Source organism: Mustela lutreola, chromosome 16 (assembly GCF_030435805.1).
Source record: "Mustela lutreola isolate mMusLut2 chromosome 16, mMusLut2.pri, whole genome shotgun sequence".
Classification (NCBI taxonomy): domain Eukaryota; kingdom Metazoa; phylum Chordata; class Mammalia; order Carnivora; family Mustelidae; genus Mustela; species Mustela lutreola.
This window is the reverse complement of record NC_081305.1, coordinates 18,913,999-18,932,910: the sequence shown is the minus strand read 5'-3', so window position 1 is coordinate 18,932,910 and position 18,912 is coordinate 18,913,999. Positions and strand designations below refer to the sequence as shown.

General features: G+C 50.3%; 1 protein-coding gene across 3 annotated transcripts in view; it reads right to left on the bottom strand.

The window, feature by feature from the left end:
• Positions 1–9,910: 9,910 nt before the first annotated feature.
• The window catches only part of TK2 (thymidine kinase 2), a 28,167-nt gene continuing 19,165 nt past the window's right edge, over positions 9,911–18,912 (bottom strand). Inside the window, exons 7-11 of one of the 3 annotated variants that reach the window (XR_009348641.1) lie at positions 16,073–16,161; positions 15,419–15,498; positions 13,152–13,232; positions 12,670–12,783; positions 9,912–11,993 (exon numbers count right to left, since the gene is read on the bottom strand). Coding sequence is in view for 2 of the 3 variants with exons in the window: in XM_059151886.1 (XP_059007869.1) it covers positions 11,895–11,993; positions 13,152–13,232; positions 15,419–15,498; positions 16,073–16,161 (349 nt within the window). In the remaining variant the exon portion in view is untranslated. Of the gene's footprint in view, positions 11,994–12,669; positions 12,784–13,151; positions 13,233–15,418; positions 15,499–16,072; positions 16,162–18,912 lie in introns of all 3 variants that reach the window. The other 2 variants (XM_059151886.1, XM_059151885.1) reach the window with 2 other exon arrangements.

Below are 18,912 nucleotides of genomic sequence, written 5' to 3'. Positions count from 1 at the left end.
AACAGCTGAAAATGTCACGCCTGGATGGTACCGGGACAGACACCCTGACTGAGGACACGGCTCTTCCACCAGGGAAGTGACTACTCAAGCAGCAGAGCTGGGACCCACAGCTTAACAGGCACAGGGAGAAGTCTGCTCATCTGTCCCTCAGGTCCCAGCTCTGCCATCTACTGACTGTGGAACTCTGGGCCACTCACTCTCTCTGAGCCTTGTTTCCTCATGGCTAAAGCGAGTGTGGTGAGACCCACTCACAGAAAGCTGGGAAGAGCAAGAGAAGTGAGGGGTGCACAGCGCCCCTCTTGCCTTCCTCTGGGCACTTCCTGTCCCTCCACATCCTTTGGGCACCTCCGAGGGGCAGTTTCCTTAAGCATCCTTAAGGCACCTGTCACAGGGCAGATGAAAAGACAGCTGTGTAGATAAACAGACTCAGAATACACTCTGAACCTGCTTAGACTCCTCTGTCAGCCTCCCCTCTCTTGCTGCTAATTTCTGGTTAACAGAGAACAAACCTGGGGCGCCTGGGTGGCTTAATCAGTTAAGCACCTACCTTCAGCTCAGCTCATGGTCTCAGGGTCCTGGGATCGAGGCCCACATTGGGATTTGGCTCAGTGGGGAGACTGCCTCTCTCTATCAGGCTCTCACTTTCTCTCTTCCGCTCCCCTCTCCTCAATGCTCATTCTCTCTCTCCCTCCCTCAATAAAATCTTAGGGGGAAAAAAAAGAGAACAAAACCACACTTTGGAGCTCAGGATCATATGCTGGCTCCCCATCCAGCGGTGGGGTTTCCCCTCATCTAGGCTGAGTCCCCCTCCACCAGCCACCTCTTGCTCCCACATGTGCATGCACACGCACACTCACACACACACACTTGCACACAATGGGTACATCCAGAGGTGCTGCTCTCCCCACAAGACTCCCCATGCAAGCAAATGACCCCATCTATCCACGAGCTAAAGCCAAAGGTCCCTGTCTAAACCAAGTTCCAGGATTCTCTTGCTCAATTTTCTCCAGGGGCTCCCAAGGCCACAAGCCCCACTATCCTGTGGACCTCATCTCGAGCCCTTTCTCCACCCCCAACCTACTTCAGACAAGACACACTGGTGTCTTCTAGGTTCCCCAAGAAGCTAAGCCAACTCCTACCTCCCAGCCTCTGTGCAAACTGTTCGTTTCCCCACTCTGCACCCCATCCCCATCTTTCTTGTTATTCACAAGTCACCTTCTTGGAGAGACCCCGGCCATGCATCTATCACATCAGCTTGGTTTATTTTCTACACGAAGACATTTCATTGATTCATTTTTCCATTTCCCACACTAGAACATAAGCTCTCTGAGAAACTTCCCCTTGACTCATTCACCATGGTTTCCAAGGATCCATCAAATGAAACCATCGAGTAGAAAACTTAGAAAATACAGATGAGGGGCACCTGGGTGGCTCAATAGGTCGAGTGTACAACTTTTGATTTCGGCTGAGGTCATGATCTCAGGGTGGTGGGATCGAGCCCCAAGTCAGGCTCCATGCTCAGCTCAGAGTCTGCTTGTCCCTCTCCCTCTGTTCCTCCCCCACTTGCACTCTTCTCTCTAATAAATTGATAAAATCTTCAAAAAAAAAAAAAGAAAATATAGATGAATATGAAAACAAAAGCAGAAGTTACCATAATATCCACCATCAGGAGGTACTCAGTGTTATGGTGTTAGCCTAATTCCTTTTGGTAGGAAGCTCAGAGCGGGGCTCAAACTCACAATTCTAAGATCAAGACCCAAGCTCATATCAAGAGTCAGACACCCAACCAACTGAGCCACCCAGGCACCCCTTGGTCTTTTCTTGTAAATGTGGGATTGTAGATTTATAGTATTGTGTTCCACTTTTATTTCCCAGGATTATTTTAACTAATTTTAAATTTAGAGAAAAGTTATGAAACAACACAAGGAATTCCTTTATACTCCTCCCCCTGCTTCCCCTGAAACTGACGTCTTACATAACCACAGCATGGCTGTCAAGAACAGGAAACTAATACTGATACGGCATTAACAAAACCACGTACCTTTTAAAATTGCATCCGTTTTCCCATTACACTTCTCCATTCCAGGATCCTATTCAGGATCCCACATTGCATTTGTTACTTTTCTTTCCTCTCCTCCAGTCTGTAACACTGTCTCAGTCTCTTCTTTGTTTTTCATGATCTTGATGCTTTGGATCAAAACTTAATACTGACCAGTTCTACTTCATTGAATGTCCCACAATTTGGGTTTGTCTAGTGTGGTGGGTTTTGTTTTGTTTTTTTTTAATGGCTGAATTATGCATTTCTGGCAAAATATCATGAAAAAAAAAAACTGGGGTACCTGGGTGGCTCAGTGGGTTAAGCCTCTGCCTTTGACTGGGTTCGTGGTCTCGGGATCCTGGGATCGAGCCCCACGTCAGGCTCTCTGCTCAGCGAGGAGCCTGCTTCCCCTCTCTCTCTGCCTGACTCTCTGACTGCTTGTGATCTCTGTCAAATAAATAAACAAAATCTTTTTTAAAAATCGTGAAAAAACTATGCTGTGTCCTTGGTGCATCTTATCGAAGGGTTCATGACATTAATACATCTTATTACTGATGATATTTACCTGCTGCATCCCTGGAATAAATCCCTTGTCCTAGGAGTCCTGGTTCCTTTGATTGGAGAATGATGTTTAGTCACCAAGACCCAGGCGCCAGGTGTTCTCACTGTTACCAGGTGTCACTGCTTCCAAGCCTATTCAGGGGATGGTCAGGAAACACAGGGTTGTGTCCTAGCCCATGCATATACACATGTGGCTCTACTTCCGTAACTACATAGAACTTTAAAACCATGAGTTTATACGGATACCTCTGCTTCTAATCCAACATCACTGGGTTTATTCTACCTGTCCCCTTTTATTTATAACTTCCTTCTCTAGAACAGAATGAACCCAGCTCTCTTAATTTACAGTCTACTTGGGGCACCTGGCCTCTGCCTTCAGCTCAGGTCCCTGGTATCAGGGTCCTGGGATCGAGCCCAGCATCGGGCTCTCTGCTAAGCAGGGAGCCTGCTTTTCCCCCTCTCTCTCTCTGCCTGTCTCTCTGCCTACTTGGGATCTCTCACTCTTTCAGATTAATAAATGAAATCTTTTTTAAAAAAAATTTACTGTCTACTGATTTGTTCGAGTCTATGACTTTAATTCCATAATCACTGACCCTACCTCCATGAGAAACACTTGTAAAACTATAGGACAGCATCTAGGAAGAGTGATTTTTGCTTTTAGTCTTTCCGCATCCAGTCGAAATACTGTTTTCCAGTTACTCAGGCTATTTCTTTATTCCCATTCCCCTGCCCTCCAGTGTGGCCATTTTTTCACTTGCCATGCTGTCAGGATCAGCTATGTTTACATTCTGTGTTCCATTCCCCCTACGTTCTAATTGATCTTGTTTATTGAGGGGGTCAAGTGACACATTCTTACGGTTCTAAGAGTCAGTTACACAAAAAGTCACATTCACACAAGAATCATTCCCTGCTCCTCCCTGCAACCCCATCCTTCTCTCTCTCCAGCCTTTGCTCGCCAGGCTGTGCAGTTTCTGGATTATCCTTCCTGCATTTCCTTTGCATCTGTGTATGCTCTTAGGTCTCTTCTTCCTTTTTATAGGAAGTAACGTACCAAAGATACTCCTTTGGATATTGGTTTGCTTGTTTTCACTCAACATTTCTTTACATCCTGGAAATCACACCTGTTCAGAGAGAGCTTCCTCATTCTTTTTTCTACTCCATTGTGTGGCTGTACCGTAGTTCATTTAGCGGTTTCGTACGATCTTTCGGTTGTTTCCGATTATTTTGCAGTTAAAACCAACGCTGCAATAAATAACTGGGTGCATAGATATTTTCATATTGTAGGAAATATATATAGGAACCCAGAAGTGGGATTGCTGGGTCACAACGTAAGTCCAGGTGTAGTTTGTTAGCTGTTGTCAAACTTCTCTCCAGAAGGGCTGTACAAACGTGTACTCCCACCAGTAACGTATGTGAGTACTTGTTTCCCCACAGCCTCACCAGCAGAATGTGTTTGTTGTTTTGGATTGGTTTGGTTTGTTTTGCCAGTCTGGTAGGCGAGAAATAGTATGTCACTGTTCTTTTAATTTGCTTAGTCCATTTGCTTTTATAACAAAATGCCACACACTGCTGACTTACATACAACAGAAATTTATTTTTCACAGTTCTGGAGGCTGGAAGTACAATGTAGTGCCACTATGGCTGGGTTCTGGCAAAGGTTCTTGGCCAGTTTGCAGACTGCTGACTTCTTGCTGTGTCTTCACATAGTAGAAGAAGCATGGGAGCTCTGTGGGGTCCCTTTTAATAACAGACTGAGTCCATTCATGAGAGCTCTGCTCTCATGGCCTAATCACTTCCAGAGGGTTCTCCTAAATACCATCACCTTGAGCATTATGTTTACAAGATGTGCATTTGGGGGTGGGGTGGGATGGGGTGGGGGTGGGGTGAGATGGGGTGGGGGTGGGGGGTCACAAATATTCAGACCATAGCATTTGTATTTCTGAATTTGAGTGTTTTTCACATGTTTACAGGCCATTTTTAGATCTTTTTTGTAAATTGTCTTTCACATCTTTTTCTCATTCTTCTATTTGATTTTTGGTCCTTTGCCCTTCATTTTTAAAGAATTCTTCATGGGTAATTAGGAATATTCACCCTTTGTCTGTTTTGTAAATTGCATTTTCTCCCGGTTTCTGGTCTTTTGACTTGGTTCATGATGGGTTTTTATCACAATTTTTTAAAATTTTTTTAAATTTTTACTTAGTCAAATTGATTAACCTCTAGCTGCCCTTGGATTTTGAATCACAGTTAGGAAGCTTTCCCTAAATCAAGGTACTTGCCTGGTTTCAATTTTTTACATTTAGATCCCTAACCACTTGGAGTTTATTCTTGGGTATGGTGTGAGATATGGATCTATCTTTATCTTTCCCCAAAGGGTCACCTTGGCACCATTTGTTTAAAAGTCCATCTTTACCCCAGCGACCGGAAATGACATCTTGATCATATAGTAAATTTCCACATGTGCTCAGGTCTATTTCTGAGTTATCTGATTCACTGCTTTGTCTATTCACACAGCGGTACCATACTGTTCTAATACTAGAGGTTTTAGATACCTTTGAATGTCTGGTAAGGCTAGTCCTCCATTATTGTTTTTCTTTTTGAGTGGTTTCCTGGTTATTCCTGAATGTTCACTTTTCTATATGAACTATAGAAAGATGTGTAGAATTCCATAAAATAGACTATGGTGTCTCTACTGAGATTGTATTAAATCTGTAACTTAAGCTAGGCAGAACTGACATCTTTATGTTGATGAGCCCTCCTTTCCAAGAATGGGATGTCTTTACATATGTTCAAGTCCTATTTGCTATCTTTAAGGAGAGTTTTTAGCATTTTTCTTCTATGTTTTTGTACATATATTGTTAAATTTATTTATTCCAAAGCACTTAACCATCTTAGTTACCATTGTAAATGGGATTTTCACTACCATTATGACTGCTGTTTCTTGTTTCATATGCTAATTTTGTATCCTGCTACTTCACTAAATGTTATTGTTTGCATTACTTTTGTCACTGATTTTTTGGAATATATTATGGTGTTAATTCTTTTCCCCAGCAGAAAGGAGTGCTGAGGCTACTGGTGCCCTCCTGCCCCAGTGTGGATTTTCTCAGGGATATTTCAGGTTGGGGCATCTATGAGGAGCTAAACTACCTGCTTCATTAGTGGAGGGGCCACATCCGTCCTGTTCACCAGTCTGCACTTCTCACCCAGCACAGGGCCTGGCAGAGGACTGATACATGGGAAGTGCTGTCAAAAGACAGGGAGAGAACAGAAGCCTGCTTACAGATGGCCTGAGGACTCTGGGCTGAGAAAATGGCTGGCAAAGATGGTGAATTACTAACTCTCCCATAGCCCTGATGAAGAACCAGGTCTTAAAAATGAAAATGCAGGATATCCACAATAGTCAAACTATGGAAAGAGCCTAGATGTCCATGGATGGATGAATAAAGACACAGATGAATGGATAAAGAAGATGTGGTATATACATACAATGAAATATTATGCAGCCCACGAAAACGTCTTTGCAGTCTTGCCGTCTACAATGACGTGAATGGAACAAGATGGTATTATACTAAGCGAAAAAAGTGAATCAGACAAAGACAATTATCATATAATCTCACTGATATGAGGAATTTGAGAAACAAGACAGAGTATCATAGGGGAAGGGATGGAAAAATGAAACAAGATGAAACCAGAGAGGGAGACAAACCATAAGAGACTCTTAATCTCAGGAAACAAACTGAGCATTGCTGGAGGGGAGGGGGGTGAGGGGGATAGGGTGGCTGGGTGGTGGTAGGTGCTAGGGTGAGTGCTGTGAAGTGTGTAAGACTGATGAATCACAGACCTGTACCCCTGAAACAAATAATACATTAGATGTTAAATAAATAAATAAATGAAATGAAAATGCAAGATCTCCACCACCCTGGCTTGGAGCAGCCCACCAACAGCTTCCCACTCCACGAAGGTGCAAGCAAGTCCGGTCTCTTCTCCAGCCAACTACAGAGTTGGAAGGGGTTTGAAGGAGCAGGGAATAACCTGGCACCGCTCCAGATTCTCTGTGTCCATCCTTCATTTAACTTACCCCTTCACAGTCTGTGCAGCCTCTCTCCTCATGAAGGAGAAAACAGAACCCCAGTGTCCAGAGAAGGAAGAAACAGGACGATAGAAGTGAGGTGATCTGTCCAAGATTTTGCACCTAACAACCAAGGAAACTGGGATCCCAGCCCATATTCTAACCGTAAAGCCCAAGTCCTACCCACAAAGCCAAGTGGATCCCAAAAGGTAAGAGTCACTTAAAACGTAACGACTGGCCTTTGCTCATTTTCTCTGGGCATTTCCCAAGATGACCCCAGAGCTGCCAACATCTACACATCCCTGGCTACAAAGAAATCTGCTCTGTGCATTAGGGAAAGGACGAGTGAGTGGTGACCTGAGCCCAGTGAGAAGGAGATCTCCAACAAGACAGACAGAAGAGAAAACCATCAGTTTATTGTGTAAGGAATCCAGGACCTTGTTGGTACAGGAAATGTCCACCCCATGGCCTGAGAAGCAGCGATGTCTCTCCAGGCCTCCCTCTCATGCCACAGGATGCCAGGTACAGATCGAGACCCCATGAGAAGGAGGAACATTTTTAAAACGAAGAGAAGGGCCAATTGCCTGCCCCATGCTGTTATTCCAGAAAGGCCATGAGGCACTTTTCGGAGGTACGGTCCCAAAGGTAAGCCTCCACCAGGCCTGTGGCCCGTGCCCACTGAACAGATCAGTCACGGTGGCCCCTGATGAGCCGGTGAGAGCACACGTCAACACCACTCCGACGGGAAGTGCCAGTCAGTGCAGCTGCTGCCATTCCTCTACCAAGTAACTGAATCACGGCCCCATTTTCTGGGCCACACTGGACGAACGAACACTTACAGGGACACTTGCGGCATACCGGGCCCTGGTCCAGGCCCCTTCCATGTGCCAAGTCCTGAGAGGTGAGCAGTTCTCTCGTTTGACAGACAGGATAACCAACAATCACAAGATGCTCAACAACCAAAAAGGTGCCAAGGTTTCTTGGAAATCTGGTATGGCCAATTCTAGAAAATGTCAATCTAGAGAGGCGGCTCTCCAAGGGTGGTCCCTGGACCACAGCCTCCTGGTCACCGGGAACGGTGTGAGGGAACAGATTCTCAGGTATACCCCAGACCTGCTCGACTGGAAACTCTGGGGGTGGACCTCCTTATCCCTAGTTTAACATGCCCTCCAGGGGACTCAGATGCACTGAAATCGGAGGACCAGGAGCTAGAGACTCCCAAAGGGCACAAGAGCCGAGAGTCAGCAGCAGCTGCAGGTCCCCTAAAACAATGCTTTTCCCAATGTGTGTTCCGAGGAGCACAGGCACACTTGGAGACTGTTAATGGCTATTCCCCAGTGAGGGATTCCACGGTCAATGAATTTGAGAGTCCCTTGGCTTTAATAAAGTTGAAGAGGTGTTTTTAATCACAGGACTGCTAGAGTTTAACTAAACCAATGCACCTTGTGCATCTCAGAGAAAGTACCCAAGTGGCGCGTCCCGGATCTCCTAGACTAAGGAACCCCCCTTTCTGACAACACCTATTATTATCTCCCAGGACACCTGTGTTCCACAGACCCCAGCCTTGAAGAAAGGAAAGCCAAAAAACGCAGAAATTCAGGAAGACAGCAGTAAATGCCGATACCCATTCTGTATTCCACAAGATTGGCTCTCGTTTGGCTTCTGTTTAATGACCGCCTTTGGCAAGCTCGCTGTCTTATGTAAACTAGAGGAACACGGAGTTCACTCAGCCTTAGGGGAGCGGCGGGGCTGGGGTTCTGAGGAAAAGAAAGGCCCATGCCAGTGACCCTGGGGCCCCGAGTGAGTAATCCACCGCCAGAGCCCAGAAGCACCAGGCGGGCTATTATTGTTATTAGATTTTCAACAAGGAGGGCTGACATTTCCAGGAGCTCGTCAATTACTTTAATAACTGTAATTTTTCAGGGTGGAGAGGCCACGGGGGTGAATGTTACTCATTTCACAGACAGGGGAACACTTGAAGTGAGCGCCCCCATCTGGCTCCAGGGCTCTAGGAAAACAACATGTCACAGATTCAACAGCAGCCGGGGTAGGCAGGTTCTGAAAACAACTACCTGCTCTCAGAGTTGTAAATGCTTCAGTCCTTCCCTGGGTCTGGTGGTGGGAGTCTGCGGGAGGTCCCGGAAGGGTCTCTGACTGAGGTGTTCCACAGGCTGGGAGGGGTGCACATCGCATCTAGGTGAGGGGCTCAGATAGAAATGAAAGGGGGTAGGAAGAGGAACGGAGAGGTGACATCATTTCTCAGGGCCGACAGTCAGGGAGGTGTCATTTACACCTCCCGAGAGCCACGCTGTGGGAGTGCGTCAGACCGGTGGTCATGCCCTCACTTGGCTCTGCCCAACGCAGGAAGCAGGTTGAGCTGAGGACACCACAGTACCAGGCGGTGAGGGAGACATGATGTGAGGGCAGGAGGGAGGGACAGGACGGGCCAGAGGGCACCATGGCCCTGACGCCAGACCTGTGGTCCAGCTGGTGAATCCAGACTTCCCTCCTGTCATTGTCCCACCTCCAAGGCCTAGAACCTTCCCGCTTATCTCAGTTGTGCCTTGCGAAGGTCATCATCCACATTAGAACATGTGAGCAGGGCACAGGGTGCCCTGATGCCAACAGTAGGCAGAGTAGGAGCTCTGGCACCACCAAGGACAGGGAAGTCTCTGGAGGAAGGAAGCTATGAACCAGGAAGTTGAACTGGGAACAGAAAGCCAGAAAGAGCCCAGAACCCTGACGGCCTTGGAGCCACCATACCAGGGTCACTGGCACTGAAAATACTGACTAAAAGCAAATGTATAGGCTATTCAAAAAAATTTTTTTTAATTATCAAGGGTCAAAGCAGCTGGGGCCGCTCTGGGGCACCCTCCCACTATGCTCTCCGGAACCCTGCATCAGGGTAAGAATGGGGTGGCACCAGCAAATCGGGGATGTCATTGCTCTGACTCGCTCTATTGGCGATTTAGAGACACCAGCCATTCCTGGGAGTCCTGGAGCATGCCTCCTTCTGCTCTAAAAACCAGGCCCCGTGCCCACCACAGGCCATCTGCCCTCCTTCTGCCCTCGCTTCTGGAACTGCTCCACGTCCCCTACGCCACTGGCCCCACCTGCCACACCGGGAAAGCAACCCTCGTCCGCAGACCCATGGCACCCACAGTCCTGGAGAGAGAGGATGGGGTGCTCTCCCAGAGCCGCACATCCCACGTTAGGAAAGATGAGTCTTTTTTTTTTTTTTTAAAGATTTTATTTATTTATCAGAGAGAGAGTGGGGGAGAGAACGAGCATAGGCAGACAGAATGGCAGGCAGAGGCAGAGAAAGAAGCAGTCTCCCCACTGAGCAAGGAGCCCGATGTGGGACTCGATCCCAGGACGCTGGGATCATGACCTGAGCCGAAGGCAGCTGCTTAACCAACTGAGCCACCCAGACGTCCCAGGAAAGATGAGTCTTAAACAAATGAAAACATTATCCTATTGCTGCTCAGAGCTCAAATCCCTGGCCGGGGCAGCATGCTAAGACTCACGGCAGGTTTTAGGTGAAGGATTTATTGGCTACCACAGGGCAAGACTTTACTTTTGTTTAAATCACATTTCCCCCCAAATAGATGCTCAAATTCAGCTGTGGGGCAAATCCTGGACTGTTCACTTAAAAATTCCCAAAGACGGCCGGGGCTCGTCACGACACCTGGCAGCACAGGTTCCTGCTTCCTGACCCCAGACTTCTGGTCAATCCCTGACACTTGGGTGGAGACACGTCCCTGCGGGGCTGCTGCCCCTCGTCCTGCCCACGGAGCCCAAGAACCGGCCCAGGAGTCACAGTGCTTGCCTCCCTCTGGGACCGGACCAGGGCTCCAGTCACCCACACTGAGTCAGAGAACTGCACGCAGAGGCCAGAACGAGGCTTCCAACCTTCGTTGATGCCAACCACTGTGAGGAGAGGCTGAGGCCTGTTTCCCCAAAGTCACGACTGACCCTTCCCCATGTCTACAACCAGTCTTCTTGAAGCTCTCTCGGCCCACCTCCAAAATATCAGGAGCACCCATGCTCTAAAAGCCTCTGCTTGCCAGCCCTGATCTTCCAGTCCAGACTGCCCTCTTAAAAGAATGTTCTTTCTTTCTCTTTCCACTTGACTCAAGAGATAGCTGCGGCTTTGATGCATTGTTGCAGCTGAGTGAAACTAAGATATTTTCTGAACCAATAAAGATGATTTCATGCTCTATGGTCCAAAGTGTCTCTTGGATAGAAAAACATTTTAAAAATACTTAAGGCCACATGTGTCTCTCTCCCAGGCCACAGACTCTCAGTAATTCCAAGGGCAAAGCTCTTCACACGAGGCCAATAGAGTAAGGAGGCCTCAGAAGCCAGGGCTGCTGGCCCCTCGCCCCAGCTTGGCCCTGGGCAAACCACCCAGGCACCAAAGCCATTTCCCTGACTGAGAACTGGCAGCAGCTCTGGCAAGGCCTTCATCACCAAGGAGACCGAGCACCAGTCAGGACCCGCTGCGTGATTCTCCTAAGGACATGGAAGGCCAGATGCTGCGGTGGTGAACATCACGGCAGCCTCCTGCTGGGAAACCACTGAATGCTGAGCTCAAGCCAAATATGGCACAATTTTGTGGAAGTCTAAGAACATCGACTGTCCTTGTGAACTGCTCAGATAATGAGAAAATAATGACACTGGCTCCACGCACTGCTGGCTCTCCCCATACACACGTGAGATCTCTAGCAAAGGAAGACAGGCTCTCAGGATGAGGGAGAGAATGTTCTAGAGTCACCAAAATCTCACTTGTGCCAACACCACTGTCACCGGCTGTGGGACCCTGGGAAAGTCCCTTAGCCTCTCTGAGCTTCAGCTTTCTCTCTGGGATGTGAGGCCACTACCTCGCCCTCCTGGGTAGTCGGAAGGGTTAGAGACCCTAAGCCCAGCATAACTTCTGGTGGCTCTTTCCTTAATCACAGGGACCCAGCAGTGGGAAGCCACCAGGTCAGGTGCAGGTGGGAATGCAAGGCTGCAAACACCAAAGGGCATGACAAACCCATTGGTCCCATTTGTCATTTACCCGCAAGGGCCAGAGACCAAGGAGGAAGACGGTGACAAAGAGGAAAAGACCATCAGGAAAACAAACGTGGCTAGATATCAAGCCCTCCCGAGAGTGGGTATTTCCAAATTGCTCCTAATAGCTAACCTCGCAGCAGCAGGCATTTTTCTGGCATGATCTTTCCCATCCTATGAACCATGTTTCTGAGTCTCTGGAGTTAATATTCGGTCCCGGTTTTGTTCAAAGAGTTTTAACATTTTCTGCATGTCGTGGTCAGCCTCAATCACCTGGAAATTAAACACATGGGTCACAGGGCTGCACTTGACCTCCACATCACCCTCCCTTCCCAGATGAAGAGGGACAGAGATGGAGGCAGGCCGGAGGAGGCAAGGAGAGGCAGAGAAGTCCAAGGTCACAGGCAGATAAAAAGGAGGGTTAGAGCAGAACAGCACCAGGTTCTAGGCTAATTCACATTCTCAACTATGTTTCCACTTAAGAATCTGCTACGGTTGTCCCTGCAGCTAGCCCGTGAATGATTTTTCCCCCCATCATTTTATGTTACCCAATTATGATGGGGGAAAACAGATTTTATTTCCTTAAAAATCCAGTAAAGTAACATCTCACTTTCCAGCAACCTCATAGCCTGGAAGCACCATGAAGAGTAGACGTGTCTGAGCAGCCTACACAGATGTCCCTCAGGCTACGCACAGAAGTCTGCGCACGGCCCTCCCTCGGATCCCACACTGGGTGCACGTTCCCGACCATCTCGGGATCCATCTGCCTGCCTGAAAAACTGAGCAGCAGCATATCCGGGGAGGACAGGACAGGACAGGGAAGCAGGGAAAGGCAGGGCAGAAACAGCACACAGTTAGAAGTGGCAAGTGTGGGCAGGAGAAGCTGCTACACGAAGCCAACACAGGAACTCCAAGACAAGAGTGGTCTAGGGCAAACCGTCCTACACACCTCAGCGCCTCCTAAGGGCACCACTGTGTAACAGACCAGGACAGCGACCGGTGTTTCTTCAGATGCCCTGGGTCACCGAGGAAGGGGGCAACGAGGCTCCGTGGTTGCCAGCCACTGGAGAAGGGATGGTTGCATCAGAGAGACCACCATCCCCAGGGGCTGAAGCCAAAACCCAGGGCTAGAGGCTTCAGCCATCTGGAACGCTCCTTTACCAATGACACTGGATAAGTGAGATGCTACCGTGGCCACCGGTGTAATGACACAGGGACAGGCCACCTTCTCCTGGGTCCGTCGAACGGACCCGGAGACTCGGTCTAGAATGGGAACCAGGAGAGAGAAAGGGCCCCATCTACCCTCCCTGCTTCCTTCCTTTCAATCCACCAGCTCTGAAGGACCTGGCCCTTCCCTGGACTGCAGAATGGCTGACGTTCCCTGGGTCACTCCTCCTTGGAAAAGTCTTCAGCCCTGCCAGAGGTACTTACCAGAACAGGGGCTGCCACAGGGAAAAGGGCCCCTTTGATGAGCCACTCCTCATAGAGGTGGTGAATAGCGTTCAGGTATTCCTGCAGAAAACACATAACACAGAGACACACGTATGCACACAGGCCATTGGGAACAGGGAGGGGAGCAAACCTCTCCAGCAAGGATCTCAGGCGGGGGCGTGGGTGTTCATGGCCACGGGGCACTGGCTTGGACAAAGGGGTCCAACCACCAACTTGCACAGGAGGAGAGCCATAAATGCAGCCACTCCCTCCACCAGCCAGCGGGGCACGGCGACAATTAGAGGCACCCCTCTAGCCGCCTACTCCCTCCCTCCAGAGCTACCCTACGCCGCTGGTGCCTCGCACACACCATCCACCTGGCCTCTCTTCTGACACCCACTTCTCCATCAGCAGGGCCACCCGTTCCTTCGTGGTGGGGTCCACAGCTGCTCCACAGCCGAGCGTCCCAGCCCTAGGCAGCCTCTCAATCGCCCTATCCACTCTGTCCTTTCCAAGAAGACTGTGACCTTCACTGGCCTAGGAGGCCCACTCCTGCTGCTTCCACCCAGCAGATAACTTGTGCCCTGTGGGCCTTCTAGATCATGAAGACCAGTATCAGAAAGCCCCATAAGGTGGAACCCAGGAGAAAGGCCCGGACACATCCCTAAGCCATCAGTGCCTCTGCATTGGGCAGAACTTCCTCATGCGCAGGCCACAGTGCTCTGGCCACCCACGGCCACCTTCCCAAGCAGCAATTTTACTACCAGCCCAGAAGCTCCCAGGGAAACTGCAATGCCACCTTTTCATCCACCCCCCGAGTTATCCTTTGACAATGACAGATGTGTCCTATAAGCTTTGTCAGAAACACTGAGATAATGGCCCGGCTAATAATGGTTAGGAGGGTCTCCAGACATGCCATTTCTTCAGAACATCTGGGTCACCACACAGAGTGCCCGTGCCCTACCACAGCATGGCCCAGCCCTACCCCACTGCGCCCTTCCCCCCATCACTCATGTTTCTAGATTTCAAAGGAGCTACCTAGAAGAAGGCATAGGCCTCCTACGCCCTCATGCTGGTATTAACCTTACTGGTGTTTGGGTAAGACAAGACTGGGTGGGCCTTGGGAGCCGGACAGGTCTTCCAGGACCTGCAGACCAGCCCATCCTGATTTCAGACTCCCATGATGTCCCAGGAAATGCCTGCCCAGCCTCTGTCCCAATGGCATTCACATGAGGCATTCAGCTCAGTATTAAGTGAGCAACTCCTAGGTGCCAAGCTCTAGAAAACTTGCTGGGGATGCAGGGAATAAGACCGAATCTTAAAAAGCTCAGTTTGCTAAGGGATGGGGAACAAATATTTAACCAACAGTTTCAGTATGCTTGTCCTTAGTGCCGTGATCATCGTAAGCCCAGAGGTTAGGGGAGCACAATGGAGGGAAGGTCAGGGAAGGCTTCCTGGAGAAGGTGACATCTGAGCTGAACTTGGAAGGCAACAGAAACCACTGCACAAAGGCACATTTGTGTAACTGCAGGGTGAGTGTGAGTGCGTGTGTAGCCACGACTGGTGTTTATGGCCAGAGCATGAAAGGCAGGGAGTGGATCTGGCACAATGTGGGGGGACATGCTACAGCGGGGCCTTTATTCCAGACAGCAGCGAGACACCGGAGGGCTGGGGGCTGGGAAATTGCAGGAATGGTGTTCTGTCCTGGGAACACTGCCCCAGCGGCAACTCGAAGCCCAGTTTCGGAGGGAACGTGGGGGCGTGAAGGAGCAGGAAGAGGAGAGCAGTCCCACAGTTACGACGGTCCTGACAGGAGGCCCCATGGCCCTGAGCCAGACCCCAGAAGGGCAAGGCTCTGGGCGGGGACCTGAGAGGACCGCCTCCGAGCCCAGCACGGCACTCAGCGCTGGAGGTGTAGCTGCGAGCAGGAGGGAGTGTTCTAGCGAGGCTCCAGAGCTGGGCACAGCGGCAAGCAATCCTCAGGAGGTGGACAGGACACGCCCTGGGGGGGCCCTGCAGGGGGCGGGAGAAGGGACACAATCGAGCAGAGAGGGTGGCAACCACCACATCCAGGGCCCCAGGAAATCAGGCGACTCTGGACTTCACACAAGGTCTCGGGCCACAGCGCAAGTCAGAGTTTGCCAGGCAGTGGGCTAAACTCGCACTTCTCTCTCCACGGCGACAGCACAAGGATCTCCTGGAGAGAGGGGCCAGGCTGGGACGGACGAGGCTTCCCGGTCTTTGAGTGGGTTCCAGGGGGCCCTTACCAGGGGAATGACCGCCTCCTCTTCCCTGCATCTCAGCTGCAGCCTCTGGTAACAGGTCTCAGGAGTGGTCCGCAGGTACACTGAGATTTAAAGATCCAGAATGTGGCTCCAGTTACTGTTTGTGGCTTGCCAGTGGAGGCCAGGGTGAGGGGGAAGGAAGGCCTGGGCGTCAGGCGTGGAGAGAATCATCTGCAGGTGCTCGGAGCAGGAGACATGGACCACAGCCGGTTCCCAGTAAAGTAACATCTCACTTTCCAGCAACCTCATAGCCTGGAAGCACCACTTTTATTTTCTTGCCATGTCACCAGTCCCACGGGGTTGTTGGGAGGCTGAACGAGGTTCCGCATGGGCACAAAGTTTCGCCCAGGGTTCTGGCGCAGTGGGCCTCGGGAAATGTCCTGGTTCTGTCCCTCCTCCCTCCCTTACACACTGAAAGAACCCATCAAATCACAATGGACCCAGGGAGAGCAGCTTGCAGAATAAAGCAAGGAGGCACCGAAAGCCCCCAGATCCTGCCTGCCCTTGGAGAGGAGGCAGAATTAACGTAGGGGAAAGGATCACCAGTGGTGGGGCCCTGCCCGCTGTCCCTGCAGGCTGGCAGTCCCACCAAGCACATCTTTCCTGGGGCCCTGGGCAGGGAGAGGGGCCTCTCACCTATCAAATCGACAGACACGTCGATGTTCCTCACGATCCAGTCAAACCATTCGGACAGAACCACGTAGTCCACTTCGGGCATCTTCCCGCTGTAACGAGAGGCGTTAGGGTTTTATGCTTCAAAAGGATCCGTGGGTGGCTTCTGTGTAAAGAGCACGGCCCAGGACACCAGGGCACAGCACGACCCTCTGCCGCCAGGGGACGGTTTCCGCTCAGAGGCAGCAAGTGCCACGGAAGTAGTCGTTGGAAACGCTCCGCTGGGACTTGAACTCCAAGCACAGAAAGGGGCTTTGAGGCCCATCCCTGGAGAACAGGGACAGCGCTCAGGTTGGAAGGTGGAGCAGAAAACCAATTTACCTCTAGAAAGTTATTTTGTGCAAATAATCATGGATGCCCATGGCAGCACCGCCAAAAATAATGAAAACTGAAATCCTGGCATGCCGAGAGAACAGCAAACCATGCAGGAACTGAACGATGCCGCAGTGAAATAGTTCTTAATGATAGAGAAAACACTCACAATTGAGCGTTCAGTGAGAATAGCGAGACATAAAATTGTGCGTAGTGTGACCCAACTCAATTTTCATGAGAAACCGTTCACACATCTTGAAAAAAGACTGGAAAAGAAAGACAACAAAATGCATCCAGTGCTTTTCTCTGAGCTGCAGGTCTATAGGAGACATGAATGTTTTCTTTCTACTTTCCTGTAGGTTCTAAAATCAGCAACATAGCAATTCCCAGATCAAGGTTTGGGAAGAAGGGAAGTAACTACATGTTTAATTAAAATGTTAACTGAAAAAGGAAGGAAGAAATCAAGACAAGAAACCAAGAGTGTAAGAGGCCGGGCGTCTGTTCCCAGGTCCTGTGTGTCTCCCCGTCTCAGAAGGAAACCCACAGGGAAGAGCCAGAGGACAGGCAACCGGAGGACACACACCTGCCAAAGGCTAGGTGACCCTCTGCCGCCCAGGAGGGGAATTCTCTCTCTCTTTTTTTTTTTTAAAGATTTTATTTATTTATTTGACAGAGAGAGATCACAAGTAGGTGGAGAGGCAGGCAGAGAGAGAGAGAGAGAGAGAGAGAGAGAAGCAGGCCCCCTGCTGAGCAGAGAGCCCAATGCGGGACTCGATCCCAGGACCCTGAGATCATGACCTGAGCCAAAGGCAGCGGCTTAACCCACTGAGCCACCCAGGCGCCCGGGAATTCTCTCTTTTAACACGCCACCCACCTTGGATACCATCTTGGATCCACTCAGAACAGGGTTTGGCAGGCCTGGCTACAAGACAGGAGCTGTGCCTGGGCCCAGAGTACATGGCGGGGGGGTTTGGTTGCTGATGAATGCTGGGGGTAGGAGAAGAGCCCACTGGAAGGGCGGTCTGGAGCCGGCCCCCCGCGGGGCTCTGTGCACAGACTTCCAGCTGCAGGGCGGAGGGGTGCAGCGATGGGCAGAGAGGAAGGCAAGAAGCTGGGACTTTCGGAGACGGGATTCTCTGGGAGACCAAGGCCACAGCAGCCCTGTCGGGGGCCCGAATGACAACATGGCACAGACTGAAGAGGGACACCAGCCCCTAGTCCTTGAGACTGCCATGGTGCCCACAGGGGAGACCGGCTGTGCTCAGCCTGCACAGCAGAAAGGTAGACAGTGCCCAAGAGAGATGAGCAGGGGCAGAGGGGCAGCTGTTGGCGCCTGGGAGCCCTTCAGGCCCTGGAGCAGACTGACACGTGAGGGCTCCCTGAAAAAGTGGGGGAAGGCAGTGGGAGGAAGGGCCACAACACTGTAGAGGGGACCAGAGCCAGTGAAATCCAGGAACTAGAGGGAAGGGCTTTAAAACCACAGGCTAGTATGGTGTGAGGACAGGTGGCTACCCAGACCCTAGTTCTTTCCTCTTATTTCCTTAAGAGTAGCCCATTATTGGGACGCCTGGGTGGCTCAGTTGGTTAAGCAGCTGCCTTCGGCTCAGGTCATGATCCCAGCATCCTGGGATCGAGTCCCGCATCGGGCTCCTTGCTCGGCAGAGAGCCTGCTTCTCCCTCTGCCTCTGCCTGCCATTCTGTCTGCCTGTGCTCGCTCTCTCCCCCCCTCTCTCTGATAAATAAATAAAAAAAAAAATCTTAAAAAAAAAAAAAGAGTAGCCCATTATTTATTCAGGGTCTTCCCACAGGCCTGAGTGTTCCAGGGAAACCTGACCCCACCCCAAGCCCAGGCCTCCCTACCCAGAGGAGGCCCAATTGGTTGAAGGGAAATACTCACTTCTCACCAAGCTAAGCCAATCAGGACAAGGCATCCCTTGCCCACAGGGGCCCAGCCTGGACCAGTGAGACATGACGGAGGTCTGCAGGGGCTGATGGAAACCATGCTTCCTCATACTTAGAGAAAAGTCACTGGCAAGACACCTACCTTCTGGCCAGCAGATGAGAAGCCTGTTTCTACTATAGCCATTTTGTCTCCATGAGGAAATCATACTGAGGACACAAACAAGACTAGAATAGGAAAACAGGGCCAGAGCCACCGAATGAAACCACCTCTAAAGCCTGCCATTAAGACACCCAGTGACAACCTCGTTGCTCAGGCGACTCTGAGTTGGGTTATGGTTAGCTGCAGCTGAGAGTATCTGATGTCAAGAAACCAAACCATTCTCTCTTTACAGGCTTCCCTTCTCTGGAAAACCAAGTTTTGTTCTCCAGAACAAAAGTGACTGGGAGGGAGTGAGGATTTCCAAAATGGAAGCTGCTCATCAGCCCCTCCCTCCTCCAGCACCAAACACACAGACAGAACAGACTAGCAACACAGGGCTGTGGGCCGGTCGGCAGCGCACAGAGCTGTCCAGGGCGGCAATCTCACAAGT